The 19,511-nt window shown below is 35.1% G+C and overlaps 3 protein-coding genes across 3 annotated transcripts in view; 2 read left to right on the top strand and 1 right to left on the bottom strand.

Annotated features, from left to right (window-relative positions):
- Positions 1-10,996: 10,996 nt before the first annotated feature.
- Positions 10,997-11,907, top strand: LOC139687915 (ecdysteroid-regulated 16 kDa protein-like). The gene is made up of 4 exons (XM_071585259.1): positions 10,997-11,128; positions 11,219-11,329; positions 11,405-11,577; positions 11,659-11,907. The coding sequence occupies exons 1-4, from the start codon at positions 11,044-11,046 to the stop codon at positions 11,740-11,742; spliced, it is 453 nt and encodes a 150-aa protein (XP_071441360.1). The 5' UTR covers positions 10,997-11,043; the 3' UTR covers positions 11,743-11,907.
- Positions 11,908-11,966: 59 nt separating this feature from the next.
- LOC139687914 (serine/threonine/tyrosine-interacting protein B-like) lies at positions 11,967-13,469 on the bottom strand. Its single transcript, XM_071585258.1, has 5 exons — positions 13,339-13,469; positions 12,951-13,256; positions 12,775-12,872; positions 12,516-12,704; positions 11,967-12,321 (listed from the first exon to the last, which is right to left on the bottom strand). Exons 2-5 carry the CDS (start codon positions 13,074-13,076, stop codon positions 12,111-12,113), a joined length of 624 nt encoding a protein of 207 aa, XP_071441359.1. The 5' UTR covers positions 13,077-13,256; positions 13,339-13,469; the 3' UTR covers positions 11,967-12,110.
- A 282-nt stretch (positions 13,470-13,751) lies between these two features.
- LOC139687878 (uncharacterized) overlaps positions 13,752-19,511 on the top strand; it is a 50,313-nt gene continuing 44,553 nt past the window's right edge. The window contains exons 1-3 of the mRNA XM_071585214.1: positions 13,752-14,742; positions 14,844-15,176; positions 19,232-19,360. Coding sequence (XP_071441315.1) covers positions 14,196-14,742; positions 14,844-15,176; positions 19,232-19,360 — 1,009 coding nt within the window. The 5' untranslated portion in view covers positions 13,752-14,195. The remainder of the gene's footprint in view (positions 14,743-14,843; positions 15,177-19,231; positions 19,361-19,511) is intronic.

Here is a 19,511-nt window from a genome sequence, read left to right as displayed (position 1 = left end):
TTTATATGTGAAATTTTTGTTTATTCTTGCTTTGCTTTCTTTACATTGCAAACATATAAAAGTGCAACACCTATGCTGTAATGAGGCTGTTACTGTGGTGCATAAAACATGAGTTGCAGTGGGTAGACAAAGTAAACTCCTGCATTCTGATTTTTGTAAAAATGTAGTTTTGACTTGAATAAATATTCAAAATTATTTTACCTTTATTCTATTGTTAAAATCTAACATTATCCATTATCATACAATCCCTGAGCATCCAAGAAAAAATTAATATATATAGAGAGAGAGAGATCCAACAGAAAATACAAAAATTTTGCAGAAAATAGCTCTTAAAACAAAAGAGATAAAAACTAATAACGGAAATACGGAATATTAGTATTTTTATCTGTTACTGCTGTAACTGATCACAATTGTATGCATGACATGTGTGATGCAAGTGTATCGTGACAATAAGTTTTTGTCTTCAGGCTAATTTGGTGTAAGAATGGTACTATTATTTCCTTCTTTGAATGAAGGTGTAATAGAATATAGGAAGTAATTACGGTAAGAATTTCGAGATTGTCTTCAAATTGGTTTTTTATCTGGTATTAAAATTGCCACCCAACATAAATACTTGCATTGCAGTTTTATGACACACAATGAGTATTAGGGATTATTTGTAGGGACTAATGCACTAAAACTAACAACCAGCTAACTAGTAATGAAGGAAGGATGGAACAGGAAGAAAAATAAATTAGAGGAAAAAAAATGAAAATATAAATCAAAGGAGAAAGAATAAAAAGTAACGGAATGCTATGTGGAACAGAACTGCTGCCTAATCTTCAAAATAATTAACAAGTATTTATTTACACCTAGGTAATAAGAAGGAAAGAAAAGTACTCTCAAACAAAATAAATTTTTAAAATTAAAGATTTCCTATCTACGTCTGGAGTAGTTGTTGATCACATAGCTCAGTAGATATTTCTTGGCAAAGATAGTCAACTATGATTTTCACGTTGAAAGAGGAAGACAGCACAGAGTTATTAATATATTTTATGAAAGACCTTCAAATAAGATTGACATCATAAGACAAAGAAAGGAAATTAAATAGCTTGTCTTGTTTTTCTGACATTACATATTACTGACAAAGTCAATCATACCACTGCTATAAAATATAAACTAGCATGATATGACACGCCAATTAATTGTCCGGTCCGTAACCTATCTTTCACCATTCGTTCTATAACCAGGTACCCACCTACTGATCTCAGGAATGACAGCAAAAGATGGCATTGAGTGGGCTGAGGCAGCAACAAGGGAACATCAAGTTGCAAGGCATAATGTTGTGCGACAGAGATATGGACCTAATGGGAACACCAACATGCTGTCATTTCGCGACACAATCACATTATTTTTCACTCCGGAAATGGCTAATATCATTATGCATCATACGAATAAAAAAGCAAGCTAAACAAATGCAGCATATAATGACAAAATCCAGGGAAAACCACTCGTATGGAAAGGTTTCCAGGGTTAGGAATTTTATGCACTCCTGATTATTCTGATAAACTCTGGCACCAATAACTCAAATACTGACAATGCCAGGGAAATGTGGAAGTCTTACTCATATCCATTGTACCGTGCAGCAATGGGGATTAATCGCTTCTGGAGCATAGTGCGTTTTATTCAATTTGATGATACCAATACCAGTGCTCAGCACATGGAGAGTGATATGGCTGCTCCAATGCAAGAACTTTGGACAACGCTCAATAGTAATTTGGCAAAACATTATAAGCCAACAGAGAGCGCCTGACAATTGATGAGCAACTTTTTGCCTACTGGGGTCGAACTAAATTCACCCAATATATTCCATCAAAGCCAGCCAAGTATGGAATCAAAATATCTACATGATACCCTGCAAGCTGCCGCAAGGCCGTGTGGTGGGGGGTGGTAGGTCACCACCCGTAAATAGGAGCAATACCACATGCAAAATAAACAACATGAGAAACTACACCCATAGCAGCGCACACACTCATGCAAAAATCCCTTCATACAACACTCATGCAAACACATATATCATAAACCAACAAACAACTGCACCCCAGGATGCAGTGTGAAGTCCATCCAATAATGCGCAAGCCAGAACACAAACAAGCTAGAAGGTGGAACTCCACCAGCACATCAACATGCAGCACAAAACCCTCTCCTCCCCAAGGAGACTGTGAAAGGTAGGGAATGCGAACAAAAGGGTCAGTCCCCCCCCCCCCCGCGGAGAGGGATTGAAGGGGAGACTTTAAAACAGATGAACAGAACACTAATGAGGTCATTCCGAAAGAATGGGTTTTGACATCAAAACACACATGAGGTTAGTGAAAGAGATTGCAATTGAGTAGAAACTAATTTTTCCCTAGATGTTGAGGGTGGCAAGTGAAATTTTTGCTATTATTAACGCTGCAGTTGCTATCCCGTATTGCCAATGGGAAGAAGGAGCCCTTGAGTCCGCTAGTTCTGGCATCTATTTGCCGAATTTTACATACATGATGCAAGCAACCAATGTATGTTGGAGTGCGAATAATTTGCGAGAAAAAATCGCAAAAACCGATCATCGAAGACCGGTGCAGAGAAAAATCCTCACAGAATTCGAAAGTCATGTTTGGTATGTGAGTTCCCTGTTTATGATGAACATTGTAATACAACCACGACATGTGAGGAGTGTGCAAAATAATTAAATGTTTGTTATATATAATAATTAAATGCTAGTTTTTTGAATGGAACTGTGTTATTATAAATAATAGAAAAAATAACTCAAGTAAAAAAACGGAATTATGTTTTTTTAACTACTATCTCTACTATTATTTATAAAAATTGTTTAAATGAAGGAAATAACAAACAATACTTTTGATTATTCATTCGATAGTCAAGTTACATAAACATTTTGATAAACGGGTGTCTTTAGTGTGTATAAACCGGCTTTCATACACAAAGACCTTAGTGGGTACCTAGTCATGGCGGGGGGGGGGGGGGGGGGGGTATTAAGGGGGGTTATTTGATTGTAAAAAAATTTTTATGAAACATTGGTGTGAAACTACTTCAATTTTGGAGATCCAGGCTGTCATATATTCTTTTCAAAGGAAAGTCAGTTAATTATATCTGCAAATTTGAAATAGATACCTGGTTATGGACCGGACAGTTAAGCAAAGGCCATATGGTATCAACCTCATCAAAGGAACTTATGAGGTTTATGACATTAAACCAAAGGAGAATCAAGGATTGATAGAATCATTTATTCTCCTTTTGACCTCAGAATGGGCATCATTAGTAGTGTAGTCAAAGAAAAAATATGGACAATAGGTTATTTACAGATTTTAGAAAATTTACTAAGCTAGACTAAACTTCAGAGAGACAAAATAAATGTTTAGTTTAACTAGTCAGCTAAAAAAATGTCATTCACTTAGGGTAAAATATTTGGAACACATTTGGCAGCAGGAAGAGAACAAGGCTATAAAAAAGATGAAGCCTCACATAATAGCTTAAAACTTTTTTAGGACTACATTTTTGTACCATCTTTTGAGACCAAGGAAACACCATTAAATGATTTATTTGAGGAAACTTGCCTGCTTAAATATACTGATTGGATGAAGAAGCTTTCAGGTAAATCTAGTCTATACTCTGCATTATCCCCAGATAAGGCTTTCTGGATCTATATAATTCAATATGATGACCAACAGATGATAGTGACATGGGATTAGAATTTATTGTTTCAGGGTGATGGCAGAAAGAATATAATGGAATATGCTAGAAGAAAACTCTTCCTATAGGAAAAGGATACAGTACAGCAGAGAAAGAAGCTTTGTCAGTGATTTGGTCAACGTAAAAACTCCTAAGATATTTGGAGGGATGAAAATTTCAGTTGTACACTGAAATCTCTTCTCTTCAGTGGTTACATAGTGTATCTATTACAAAGTTTAAATCGACTTTTGAGCCCTGTAGCTGTCAGAATTCAATTTTGATACACTCCAAGTCTCTGGGGAAAACAATGAGGTAGCTGATAGTTTATTGATACATCAGGCTGGTTTTTTGGCAACAGGGAAAGCACAGACCCTGGAAAGAGAAGTTACCATAGGGGTTTCAAATGTGCGACAAGAAAATTTCCTAATGCCGATGGGAAATAATAATTGGGACAAAGAAACTGTCAAGAAGAGGCTAAATGAAGACTGCCTCTTAGAAAATGAAATAATAGCTAATGAAGTGAACTAACAAGAAGAATCACGAGGAGTTAAGATGTGCTATGATGAATTTTCAGATAAAGAAGGACATGTTCATATCCTCCTCTCAAACCTTTCAACTCACACCCAGTTCTTGCTATTCATCATGAGGCTAGAGCCTAGAGAGGATTCACAAAAATGCAGAGGCTAGAGATCTAGGGTCAGCAGGCATACAGTCAATACAGAGGTGATTCTTTTGGATCTCTACACAGTGAGACATACAGTACAAACTAAATCCTGACATTCCCTGACAGCACCTGTACAAAACTGAATAACTGGAAGTCCAGCAGCAACAAACAAGGTCAACAACCATGGGAAGTAGGCACTCTTGATCAAATGGGACACACCTGCAATCATTTCAGGGAAAAACATTTCTTTGACACCAGAAACCAAGATGTTTATGCAATGGATGGGAATATTTGCCATCCCAAGCTCTGTGACAGCTCTGATCATCCTACAGATGGAAGCTTTCTGCTATGGATATCCTTGATGCCTACTTTCCAAAAATGATTAGTAGTCCTCATCACGTCCATGAAATAGAGGGAATTGAGCATTTAATGATGCTAATCTGTAACTCCAAGGTGGATTTGATTGAGCTATGGACCCAAACCTAAAGAGGATGTTACAAGATGACAGACAGCACCAAAACTGCGACCATCACTCTTGAATCTATACCAGCAAATCAACCATATTAGCAACATAACTGTCCTAGAGAAATCTTGCAGTGATTGAGAGAGAGAGCAGGAAATAGTAGGGCTATAGGCCATTAACACCTATGGCAGATGTTTTCAACATGTCAGTTTTTGGTTTATTTAAATTACTTGTAGAATTTTGATAGCTTTTATTTGAAACAACCTTTCATTTAAGTTAAAAAAAATATGCATAAATAATATAAATAATTGGGTTTAGGTCACATAGAACCCTAATTTTGTTTACTTTTTTGGTTTGTGGAGCACTGCTTGTTTAGACAACTTTGATAGGAGGGTTTTTATAACAAAAGTGAGTAAAAGTAAAAAGGCTTTTACCGGTAACTGAAACAAAAATGGATTATTATGTCAACAGTAATAAACAGATTTTAACTAAGTTTACATTTTGAACTCAAGATACAAAATAAAAACCATTAGAAAATAGATAAAATGTTTTAAGGATAAAAGTAAGTAGCAGTATGACCCCCTGCTTAAAACTTTGCATCTATAAATGTTCCACATACTCAGATTCAGCATATCAAAGTCTAGTTATTTTATAAAACTAGATCAACTTACAAAGTTTCACATGAAATAGCATTATCAGGGTAAATATAAAAGGCAGATACCGATTACTGAGAATCTGAAAGTATGGTTGCCAATGTCCTTAACAGACTCAAAGTGGTTTGATTCATAATAAATGTATTATGTACCTATGTATGTCAAAACATTGTTTTTTCAATAATGAGTTATGAGAGATAAATTGTATATACTCTGTGCAATCTGTAAATATTCTGCTCAAATTGAATCCATACCTGTATGCTTGTCTTTTGCTTTTTCCCCATATAAAAGTTGGCATTTCCCAATCACTGTAATGAATTTCATGTAAACTTCTCCCAATATTAATTCTCGGAATGGAAGATAACTCAATCTGCCCCAGGAGAGTTCTCCCATTAAACCCTTAAATTTTCCCTTATCATGTGAAATTATTAAAATGACAGTTGCCTGATTGAGAACAAAAAGTAAGAGAAAATTTTAAAGGAAACAGCAAGGAAAAGACAGAATCAAAAGAAAGTGTGTAACATTGAGAATAGTGAGCCTGAGGAAAGTGTGGAATAAGAACTTGAAGGTTATAACAGTGTTATATCCGTCATCTTGGGTTCATAGAACTAAAAATGAGAGTGAAGAACTTTCACAAACAGGAGCTTCATTGGAACAAATTGTTTTAAAGGAAATGAATTCATGGTCCAAAAATTGTGTAGCCATTGGTATTGATGGTTGTACTCTTATTTTAGAAAGCATGTAGTTAAAGAAATGCAAACAATAGCCAATAATGCTGCCATGGTGCCTCACTTATTTCGCAAACTGAAAAAAAGTACATCAAAATCTTTAAAGGTAGCTTGAACTGATAAATCTACAAGAATAATGAGAAAAGACAAAATGTTTCAAAGTTTTGTTGTAGAAAGTAACACCTCTTTAGCTAATTTATTTGGAAAAAGTGAAAAAAGCTTTGTGAGACAAGATGAATACAATGACGATACTGCTCAGCAATTCACTTCAAATCCACCACAGATTTTTGAGGTTTTGAAAACAAGCCAATGGAAGAAGAAACAAATGGCCAGGATTGGATTGCTTGTACTTGTTGTTTTACATAGCCATGTATTCAACAATTCATGTTTAACCTAAGCAACAACTAATTACTCACACACCTGCTCAGTGAAATCTTTCAAAAAGAAACCCTTGACCTGAAAAAGCATCAGAGGTGGATATGATTTCACTACAGTTCTGGAGAGCTAATGACAATAAATAAATGGGTATTTCAATGCATTAATGAACACAAAGATGATGATTGATAAGTTGGATACTGTAATAAAAACAACTGGGAGAAGTTAATGTAGGGGTGATAAGTAAAATGGGAAAATTATATGGCAGTCAATTTTGAAGATTACTACACAGTTTTGACACATATTCTCTCCTCCTTAAGTCTATACATCCTCCCTTCCTCTTTTATGAACAGTATTTGATGGCATAAAAGACAGTTTTCACCTGATGATTTGAAAACTTTCAAATTAGCCTTTCTGCTTCCCAAAAGTTTTATACCCTTGAATTCTGTCAAACACAAATATGAAAAACAAGGTTGAGGGGGTAATACTAACATGGAATAAAAGATTTGAAAGTAAGAGGTAATTGAAAACACATAGAAGCTACAGAAAAATATCTGTAAAACTTTCAGCCTTTTTTTGAACCTTTCAAATCCTGTGCCAAGACTAAATATCCTAAACTGGCATAAATTATGATTTTTAGCACATTGGTGATAAATTTCAGGGCAAAATATTCATTCTTAGCTTTATATGGCACCAAAACAGGGATGTGAAAAACAGCATATTAAGTAATGGATACGAAAGAAAGCCAATTTCAATTTTATACCCATAATGTCATTAATTTTGACCCTGACAGATTTTCCAAAGAGGGCAAGACAAGGTTTTGAATAAAATGTTTTGGTGTTGAAGACTAGGATTCCCAGACATGTTGTAGTCATTAGAGACATTTTGATTCAAGCTTTCACCCTTTTTATTGGCCATATCATAGGAAACAATGAATATGCCTGCCACCTATTTATGTAAACAGCTCTATCCTTCCCTCTCTGCTGGCCATTGTCCTGTTTCACCCACTCTCATCATTGGTGACTGAATTAATGATCTTGTCTTTCACTGGCTCAATGTTACGACCTTTGGTCATATAATATTCATCTCAAGGAGGTACTTAACCTGATTCCATCATCTCAGTTAAAATTTTAAGATATTTTCTTAGCCCTTGGGTGCCATTTGTAATTGATAAATTTGGTGCAAAAGTTGCCAGGCTATTTTACTGAGAAATGCAGAATTTATGAAATCACTTGTAAAAATATAAATATTCATAATAATTTCCAGAAAATATTTAAATTTAAATCATAATATATAGCGAATCTCAATACAGAGAAAAAACATTCAAAAATATGAATTAATCAATTGTTATTTACATTTATAGACATTGAAAAATAAGTTGGTTGCACCAATAGTGGCACTTTTGGGAAAATTTGTCGACGTCACACACAGTTATGTTGGCACTCAAATTAATGCCTTATCATGTCAAGCATGGAATATAAAAACTCAACAATTAGCAGAATAGAGATTCTAACTGTTGTGGAACTCCTTAATGATACTTTTCCATTGTTGTAAACTCAGCTGTGCAAGGATATCATGAAAGCATGGCATGATATTTGCCTCTTCTGCTGCCAGACACACTTACCCAAGCGGCCTGAGTCCCAGTTTCACCAGGATTCATCATCCATTTGTTTCCATCCACCATTTCTTAGGGAAAATAATTAAGGAGGTCATCTGTGGCCACCACCAAAATATTTTGTAGCACTGCCATTTAATATAACTGCCCCAAATGAATTGGATGCACTTGCAGCAACTTTTAGGGGTAGCGCTGCTACAGTGACTAGGCACATTTCATCCAACTCCTTCCAGCAGAAAGTATAAAAAAACTTATTTGACAATACCCAATTTATAGAAACATTCAATATCAAAATCAGATAGTACTTGGTCATTCTCGCCAACACAAGTTGATCAACATGGTTATGACTGCCATTTTCAAGGTGAAATATAGTAATGACAGACATCCATTGAAACCATGGCTGTTTTAAAATAGTATTGTAAAAAATTAATTATTAAAAGATTAATTAAATAGTTTATTTAAGGTTTAATAAAGACATCAAGTAAGCCTTTGACTCCATTTCACCTAGTTTAAGTTCAAAAGATCTAATTACCCCACTTGCGTTGCCCTAAACTTAAATTATTGTAATATTTGTTTAGGTATGGTGGGCTACATAAAGCATTTACCTCCTAAAGTATTATTTTCACAGTACGTGTATTAGATAATTCAACAGAATATAAACATTTAAAACTTATCTAAGCATTTTAGTTGTTTTCACTTGTACTCTTGAGACTTGCTATTTGTTAGCATACTTTTCTCGATTTTGCATCCTATTATGGGCAAATAGGTAGGCGTTAATTTAGCCATTGGTTGAGTAGCCTTGGGTCATTGATGCAAGTCAGAAAGAGCTTGTTTCTGAAGCAAAGTATGGTAAGAAAAAAATTATGTTCTCTATTTCCTTTGGGCATAGGGCAACAGAATGATTGAATACCAATGTGGTAGTGTGGTGGAAATGGCTACCACATAGCTTCATCATCTGTCCACAAAATTATATTGCATTGTGACAAGAAGTAACTATTTATGTGCATGCATACTTAGACAATCATACTTTGTCAACATTCCCACGACAGAATCAGTTATGTTTCATAAATGAAAAACATAACTTATAGCTTCAACAATTAATAGAGTTGCTCAGATAAAACACCTCTTTAAAAAATCAATGGTATCATTCATAAAATAAAATTCTTTTTTCAAGTTTACTGAATTGAGAACTTGGATAGTTGTTTCCGTACTTACTTTACCCTCTAACAACAATTTTATCACGTCAAAGAAATATGTTAATAAATAATGCCTATTATTTAAACCCCACAAATATCAGTTTTTATTGCTTTGATATGGTTGATAATTAAGCACCAGTGCATCATGTTAGAGACTAAATAGCACTTACCTGAATAGATATCTATGCATACGTATACATTACACATACATACAAGTTTATTTTTATACAAGAATTTTTAGATTCTCAAACTTATCATTAATGGAATAGGAATAAGTGAAAAATAATTTTATATAAAAGTGTTGGAAAATATAAAAATAATGATATGTTAAATGAGTGTATAACATATAAACTTTTTTCAAAATTTCCACTCCTTCACTGCAAAAAAACAAGCAGAAACTTCCCAAAATGTAATTAGTAGTGTTTCTATATTACTCTCCTTCAGCTTTACGTACAGAATGGTTTACGTAAAATTAATCTTTCTGAGGAATCATTAGATGTATGCCACAAATAAGAGTGGATAATGGAATTGCCATAATTTTCTGTCGCCGGAAGAGAGATAATTCAAAGGTACGATTAGGGGTCGATCGGTCTCGGTCATTCCTACTTAATCTATTCACTGTGTGGCTTATTAAGTATTAATCCATACTTTTGGTTTGGCATGCAACACGCAGTACCCATCTGAACGAGTAATTGAGGAGATGCGATCCAATTGGCTTAGGTCAGTAAACTGAATCATTCGGCTCACATCTACACAAGAAACGCGAGGTAATCAGTAATCTCCAGAAAACATAACAAATTACTACGGAATACAATTCCCATTGCGCAAAAATAGAAGAAATGTAACACAAATGCGAGAATATCAGAATAATTAGCGCTCCCGCTAGTGAGAACGGTACAGTAATTGCAGTGCTGTGAAAATTGAACATCATATTCGTTATACCTTCAGTCAAGAACTATCTTTCCGCCACCCCGTCCAACATTACCATGCTAAAAAGTATTCGTCCGATATAAAGTCAACACAATATACCTTGACGAGTAGTTTCCATTTCCTGTGATTCTATGACTGACTATATCTATTAAAAACAATTATATACAATTAGTTACGCATGGCCGATTGCCACCACTGAGTACAGTAAACCCGATGAGCTCCTAACGTTTGAAGACGCTAGTCTAACCGCCTTTTAAAGAGGCGCGGGAGGTGTGTTGGTTTTTCCTAGTTGGGAAACCCTTTCAAAGATGGCAGGGCTTAAAGCCCATCGAGGGGGTTGACGCTACCATCTGGAGACAAGATTATTTTCTCGGAATTGGTATTAATTTTTAATACTAGGCGAAGTAGACCATAGGTTAAATACAGATCGAAATAAATAAATCATGACGACAGGAAAAGCTACATTTATAGAGAGGTAAAATTATGCCAACCAGGGTCGTACCTATTTTACACTTTCTGTATCAAAACGATTGCATCCCTACTTCAATATTACGAATGAAATCTTTCGGCCTCACTTCAAAGCGGTTTTTAATAATATGGAGTGAAAGGAAAAAACCGTGCGCTGTACCCACCGCCATTTTCAACTTGGCCGCGCAGTTGCTTTTGTGATTCGCCGTTCACTTGTCAAATTGTAAATCAAATTAGGTAAACATGGAAGTACAAATCTGGCTGAAGCTGTGGTACATTCTTTCTTTTGCAATAATACTGAGCGCCGGAACGGTAGTTCATGATTGTGGTACGTAAACAAACTCGTCTTTTCAATGTACATTGGTAAAAATGAAAGTGGTTAACAGTACTAGCCTTATTCATTTCCACGTGATTACAGGCTCTAAGGCAGGGAACTTCACCGGCGTGACTATTACGAATTGTGCTACTGACCCCGTGTGTATTCTGAGAAGAAATAGTAATGTGACCATCCAGTTTGACTTCACACCATGTAAGTTACATCTACAGATTAAACAGTTTTGATTGGCAACCCTGGCAAGTGCTAAGTAGTTCTTAAATTTTTCAGATTATGGAACAAATAAGGTCACTGCGGTGGTACATGGCATCAAAATGGGGATACCAGTACCCTTTCATTTCCCCGATGAAGAAGCATGCCGTCAAACGCTGAAATGCCCCCTCTTCAAGGGGAAAACCTACACTTATGAAGCAACTTTTCCTATAAAGAAAAAATATCCTACGGTATGTATCACATGAATTGCCCAAATTTATTCTAGTTACTTAACTATTTTTTTCATTCATTTTCAAAACCTAATATTTCAGTTACGCCTGGATGTAAAATGGGAGTTGAAAAATGATGAACAAAGGGATATCGTCTGTATATTGATACCAGCGAAGATCAAATGAAAATGTTGAGGCCACATGTCTCCAGTTGAAGAAATCGGCAATATTGAGAATTAATTTAATCCATGGTTATACATTGGACTTTATTTGCAACATGAAATGACATGTAATTTAATAATGAATATAGCATAGTTTGTATTCCTTGAAATAAACACTAGTTAAAACTGATAGCAAGTTTCCTTCTTCGATAGCTGTACAAATGTGTCGCAATACTTGCATGCCACTTAAATAAAATGCAATTAGTGTCACACAGCGTCCACTTTTCTTATAAAAATAATATTGTCAAAACTTTGTCAAGGGGGATTTCACACACTGCAAGGCACACGATGCACATCTTGGATAGCAACAGACTGAAAAACACAAGTACGAAATCAGCTGCACTGATCCATTGCCTCGGGGATATCGGCATATTCGTCAACCTCATCTATTCTCCTTTTATGTCTGCCCTTTTCCTTGGAACTCTGTCCATTTTGTAGAGTTTTTTGAGCTCTGTAAATTGGCTCGTATTCCTTCAACTGCCGCATAAATCCTTCATTTGGGCTGATGCAGAACCTTCTCTGCTGGACGTAGGAAAACGCATTTCTGAAAAGAAACAGTAAAAGCCATCAATCGACCGAAACTTTAATAGTTGATTGATAAACCTTCAGCTGAGGTCGCAACGCTCCAAAACTTGAGAAATCTATGTTATCTCCTTTATACGGCAGTGTATTTTTTTCCAGAATCCGCGACCGGTGGTTACCCAGGTCGAGTTAATCTTTAAAATAACGTTAACTTACTCATAAGATAGGCCATATTTTTCCATAATATAGCCTAAAACCAGTGCGGCGCTCCTCGATATGCCGGCATTTCCATGCACCAAAGCTTTGCCTCCACTTGATAAACACCCATCAATGAAGTCCCGAACTTTGGGGAAATGTGGAATGATATTTTCGGTGACACAGTCTGCCACATCCAAAATTAAATACCTGTAGGAAAGCTCGATTAGGTTGTTAATTAAAACAAAATGCTTTTAAACCTACTGAATTATATTCTTACTTAAAGTGGTTGGGCAAATTAGGACGAATAAAATTGGCCTCCAATTCTTGGCGTACACAGACAATATGAGTGATCCCGTACTGCAGGAGGACATCGAGCTAAAAAGAATAAGAGCAACAATTGGTTATAAGTATTATTGGGAGCATGCAAAAAGCGGCAACAACAGCGCTTCCTACTTTAGACTTCAAAGCTGCTGAATATGGTCCCAAAAATAAACCCGGTATTATTTCCTGCATACTCCTCCTCATGGTGTACGTCCAATCTTCCGCTTCTACCACTTTCGGTACTGATGGGAAGTCCATATTCTCTCGTCTTAGGCGGCAAAACAATAACTTGTTGCAAACATATTACATAGCACTGACATTTCTTGATAGCTTCATCGCAAGCGCATGGAAAAATCTGTGCCTACATGTGGGGTAAGCCATGTGAATAATAGTTTTTCATGGTGAAACACTGAATTTATCTTCCACTATAAGGATAGCCTGTGGAACGGAAAAGGCATACTTTTAACGTGACAAGAATGCTCGATAAACACCATCACCTTGTTCTCATTCTTAGCAATACCTCATAATACACTGAAGATCCACAACCTAAGAAAGCGGGTTCAAACCCGAAATGTCCAGTTGAAAAAGAACTGACCCAACAGTCCTACACTACGAACTCTCAACTTCGGCCATAGCTAAACTTTTTCTTAGAAAACTTCCGGAGGGTAACACATATGAAAGCCACCTATTGAAAGACAGACGTACTATAGCATTGGTGAAATGAATGGAGTTAATTTTTCATATAGTAATTATTTAACTTAAGAGTTTTAAATGATAATAAAAATTCTTAATAATAAAATTTTCCCATCAAAATTAAGTTTTGGGAAATTACAAAAAAAGCCAACCGAACTACGGACAGAGTTGAAAGATACAACTTGTTGGTTGCGTATGGGAACGGGTGATGCCGTTTTGGTGGCGATTGGTATTGGATCAATCAACTAGTGTTGTGTTATTCTAATTTCGTGCAATTGTTGAATTAACTTAATGCTGCAAAATAGAGCTAAAAGTTTACCGTGAATACCAATTTCATTTGTGTTGTTTACGTCAATATAGAACAGCCATCAGAGCCATCTATGCTTTTGAATAGCCCAATTGAGGAAGAAATCGGCTATATGGTTTTTACGTTCAATTATTAATGAGTTTCGTTGTTAACGGGAGGGAGGTTTGTGGTGGTAATCCCGTTTTGTTTAATGAAACATTGCATAGCTCTTGGTTTATGTTCATGAATATCCTTGACTTATACATTTTTAGGTTTGAAATGGTAGTCATGGATGACTCCCTAAATGGCTCAGGTTAAACTTGGGAATATTATTCTTTCACATATTATTTAACACCTTAAATGGTGATTTCACGATAAAAAAATTATTTTAATAACTCATGCTGACCATGGATCAAGCGTACGACACGGAAGATGGTTCAAATAATGAAATCAAAACAGATGCAGTGGTATTATCTCCTCTTACCAAAGCAGACGTTGAAAGTGATACATCAATTTCCACCAAGTCACCAGATGATTTGGTTAATGATAATGGAGAAATATTAAATGAGACACTTGCTGAAGAAGTAACGGATGGAAATAGTCAGGAAGACAAATGTGTAAGTTCTACTGAAGAGAACGGTCAAGTTGTTAAAGAAGAAAGTATATCCGAAGATGTAACCATCGAAGATAAAGGTGATAAGTGGAAACTCAAACTTGATATATATAGCTCTACAAGTTCTTCTGGCAATGAAGATAGTGAAGCAGATGAACAGAAGAACTCTCCAAGTGTGCCTGATAGTGAAAAGTGTGTCGATTTCTCTGGGCCTAATGAGGAGCCAAACCCTTTGAACGACCCATACAAGTTTGATAGTGAATCTGGATTTTTGGGGTTCGACGGGAAACCGGATCCTTCAGCCATGACAGCTTTTTATCAGAAATTAATTGGTAATTATGTTTTACATTTTGTTTTGTCAACCTGTTGTCATGTGTACTTTTTGCAGATCGTAAGCATTTATTTTGGTTTTCTTTTTTTATTCCATACGAAGCAAAATCTGAGGCAGCGGTTGACATAGATAAATGGAGTTCCTGCAGTGGTTCTGTCACTCCACCTTACAGTGATTACAATAGTGATGATGGTGATCAGTCAAATCTATCATTGCATGGAAGAGAAAGGTATGATACTTACTCAGAAAGGGATGAAGATGATGTTTCGAGCACCCCCAGGAATAATGACTCTATTGATGACGGTGACAATCCTGGATCCTGTAATTTTCAGCATGCTTCAAGAAAGCCTGACACCTACGTTAGTAGCTCAAGTAAGGGAAAACGTCAGGCAATTGATCTAAACAACCCAGCTTTCAAAGTGCCTTTCACTTTGGGTGAGTTTTTGAACTTCAGATTTATTATTTCACTCCTATTGCCGTTCTTAAATGACCTTCATTAATGTACTTCGTTATGTTTAGTTCATTTACTTTTCCTCCATCTTCACAATACGATGCCTTGTACCATTGCAGTTTCTTATGATAGGCCCTTAAAGTAACATGATTGGCAATTGATATATTGGCTTGCCATATCGGGTCGGTTTTGTGAAGTAGAAGAGTGAAACCAAACTCCTGGAAAAGTACTCCACATGAATATTTTCTGAAATGGGGGTTTGGCTAATCCTGTTTAAATAGATCCTGTGTAAACAGATTTGCTTTTGTGATATTACTAGGAATCATGCATCAATACATTTTTTGGGCCATAATCGTAATGTCTTTCTTTGTGTTTTTTAAAAAAATAATGCAACCATTAAACACTTTCAGATTAAAATACTAATATAATAAATGCCAAAACGTTGAAATTTAGTATTAGAAATTTATAAATCATCTAGTAGAATGCTGCTAATGAACCTAAGAGTTCTTATGGGCTAGAATTAAAGTGAGGAAACAAAATCCCATGATTAATGAGCATAAGCTTTAAATGAAATCTCTGGGCATTAATTTTTTAACACACTTGTCAGCATTTGAAATCAAAGAGCTATAAAAATGTGATATCATTGTGACTGGGGACCTAGAGGAAAACTTACTGCTGCAATGTTGGATGTAAAATGATCTGGTGCTTCTAGAGTGAAGAACTTTAGTATACAAAGGAATTGATGAAGATATACCTTTTGAAGGTGTTACATTATTCATAAAATTATATTAAATCGCCCATTTGAAATTGAACCAAAGGTGGATTAAATTTTAATTTTCATTAATCAGCATTTTTCTATTAGCAAACAATAAAAGCACTAGCCAAATGCAAGTTGTTAACAAAATTAAATACTTTTATGTCATTGACAAGATTATTATGACATTCACAAGATTTAGTATTGAAGGAATTTGGTAACTAATGTCATTAATAAACATGAAATAAAACTATTGGCTGTATATTTTAATCCCTGAGTTGTTGTTAAAAAACTTAATGTGGTGGACTTATTTGACCTCTTGCATATGCCCAACCATGTAACTCTTCAATCATGGTAATGGCATTCCATTTATCCGAACTAGTTTTGAATTGTATAATAAGACACCATGGTTTACTTTATTGGAAGCTCCAAAAAAATCAGTATAAATACACGTTTATGGTATATGTTTTAATAGCATAATTTGCTGTCCTTCCTCTCAGTCATTGAGTAATTGAAAAAAAGGAGGATTTTGAAAGAGGCATAGATAATCTTGCATGGTGAACAATAATATTCCTTTTCTTACAATTAGTGATAGGAAATTGTGATATTGTTGTAAAAATTATGGTTACTGTATTAGTTCGTATGTTTGGTTAGAGTTTATATTAAGAACAATGACTGTGTTGGATAAATAATATCATTGGCCTGTGTAATTTATTGTTGCAAAACTTATGGTATGTTGGTTGGTTAGAGTTTTTATTAAGAACATGGGTTCTAGTTCTAAGTTTTCTTGTTGTAATCAAGTCTTTGAAAAATAAATGTTGAATAAAAATAATACTTGAAAATATGTAATCGCAGGTTGGTTCTTACAATGCCAAGGGTTTATGACAACCGAGGAGTGTGAAGTGATAATAAACTTTACTAAAGGAAGAAAGTATGCTAGGAAAAGAAGATAAAATACTCATAACATTGCTTCACAATGTTTCCTCTTAACTTAGCCTTCAATGATAAGGTGTCTATGCATCCATTCTGTGATCAATTTTAAACTGAATCTTACCTAGTTTATCTTCTTCATAATGGCATAGAGATGCTATAATAATGGTCATAAGCAATTGCTTTTGGTAGGAAAGGGGTATATCATTGTATTTTATCATTTGCAATGGCAAGTTTTCCTAAGGCTTGAGTTTTCTTATTAATATACACCTAGCCACTTCTTACTAAACTGTGGGATGCAATTCACTCTTCCTTTTTTAAAGTGCATATTTATTTCAGTTTTGCTATGGCACAATCAATGCTTACCTTAATGAGAACAAATTTTCTCCAACTCAAACTCAAATTTTTGCCGTATCTTTGTTTGTCTCTGAATTTTTATATTTTTATTGATACAGTTAATCTGTTTTCATATAATTTTACAAATATTTTGTTTTATTAAGTAAAAATATATTTGTCTACTTGTCTGTTAATTTGTGCAACGTTATTCAAGGGTATACTTCCCTGATTTACAGCCACCCTGAAATTTTAAAACAAATGACTACATTATTAAATGGTAAATATTAGTGAAATTGAATGGTTTTTTGGCTATACATTAAGTATTTTTAAAATATCAATAATATTATTATTGGCCATTTACCAGTTAAGGTATGTTTTGGTTGGACTCAGTGTTAACACCCCTACACATTTTAGCCTCCCACAACACAACCTGGCCCCTCCCTAAACAAAATCCCTTCTTCAATTCTGCATACATTCTACTTCCTTTCATTCCATCCAATGTCTTCATAATCTTCAACATTCCATCATCTATTAAAATTGTCTTCATCCACCTGCAGTTGAGATTTCTTCTGACAATCTACTCTCATCCCTAACAATGTCTAGTACCTCTTTGCTTGTTCTCTTTTCCATCCATTTTGATTTTTTCACCATTTTCTCACCCATATGTAAAAATCCTTCATTATATGCGTATTATCTTTCTTCAAAGTTTCCTCACAGTACAAAACATGCTTATCAAAGTCTTAACTAGTCTTTTCTTAACATTCTTAGGCATAATCACTGTCATATACTCCCTCCTCATTGTGAAAACATTTTTGCCAAATATATTTTTTCTTATGCTCCTGCTTCTTTGATCATTTTGGTCCATAGCACTTCTGAGATAAGTAAACTGTTCCACCTGCTATGGTATAATCTAGTTTATGAACATGTCATATAATATTTAACTTAGCTTTTCTCTTTCTTGAAACTTGCATGTCCTTTCTCCTGTTTACAATTTTTCTCATATCACGATTATTGCACTGGCTTTACCTTGTTCTTAGCAATGCTTGACTGATTGGCAAACTGAAGCTTGATCTGCAAAACAGACAGAGCAAGCATATATACCCTCAGGACAGAGTGGGGGCGGGGAGGGTTGGAAGGATTTGAGAGGGGTGGCTGTCTGTTTTGCAAATTTGTACCTGATGATGCCGCAAGTCGGTGAAAGGCATTGTACCGTATAATAAAATCTGTGGAAAAGTACGAGTCTTTCTTTTTTAGTAATGGATATTAAATACTTCCACGAAGTGAAGCCTGAAACAATAGAATATATGAAGCTTGATCATCTACAAACCTATATTTCTTAGCCTATAAGATGCACTGTGGTTTTACAGTTCAGAATTTACAAAAATACTTGGATCAGACAGAAAAGGATCAATGTATTTTGATGTTAAGAAATTATATGAAGAAAATTGAATTGTTATATTAAAAAATTACAAGTGGCACGTATATAAATTCATTCTAGAATCCTAGAAATTGATCATCACTGCTATAAAATCATTTCCGCAGTTATATTCACGGGGGTTATCACTTTCCTCTTACTCAATGGCATCTTCACTTCCATGTAGTGCATTGCTAATTTCAAAATTTTTAGAAAACATTATGTTAAATGTTCCATTGTTCTCTCTTGCCTGCCCCGTTGGCAGCGTGTTAACGTCCTCTTCTGCCAATCCTAGGGTTGCAGGTTCGATTCCCTCCTGGGTAGATTTTTCTCCATCTAGGGCTTGGGTGTTCGTAATTATGTCCATTGTCACTGTTCATAGCTCAATGTAAAGGCCAAAAAGTGCTGTTTTCGGACTAAGGCTAAATAAATGAATAAGTTTAGTACATCACAGGGTCACCCTCCTAGCCATTTTATATGCCATTTTTTTTATTATCTACAGTTGTAATATTAATCACTCAAAAGCAGGAACTGGGATTCATTATAAGTATGAAACTTTCAATCTCCCATGTAAGTATTTGAAAATTTTCTTTAATTATTTTTAGGATGGAAACGAGAAGTGGTCTATCGTTCCACTGTTGATGGTGGAGCAAATAACAAACGCTTAGCCGACATCTATTACTATACTCCAACTGGGAAAAAAATGAGATCAACCCGAGAAGTATTAGAATTTTGTGAGTTGAATTTAATTGTTCTTAATTGTTGTTGTTAATAATCTTTATACATGAGGTCCACTTGCCTGAGCAGTCTAGCTAGCGGCTATTTCAGATAACTAGGATATTCAAAACCAATTATTGACCATTATAAATAGCTATATCATGTACG

This window comes from Hetaerina americana, unplaced genomic scaffold, assembly GCF_022747635.1.
Source record: "Hetaerina americana unplaced genomic scaffold, ioHetAmer1.1.p SCAF_2, whole genome shotgun sequence".
Classification (NCBI taxonomy): Eukaryota; Metazoa; Arthropoda; class Insecta; order Odonata; family Calopterygidae; genus Hetaerina; species Hetaerina americana.
The sequence above is the reverse complement of the archived record's forward strand: the minus strand, read 5'-3'. Positions and strand labels throughout refer to the sequence as shown.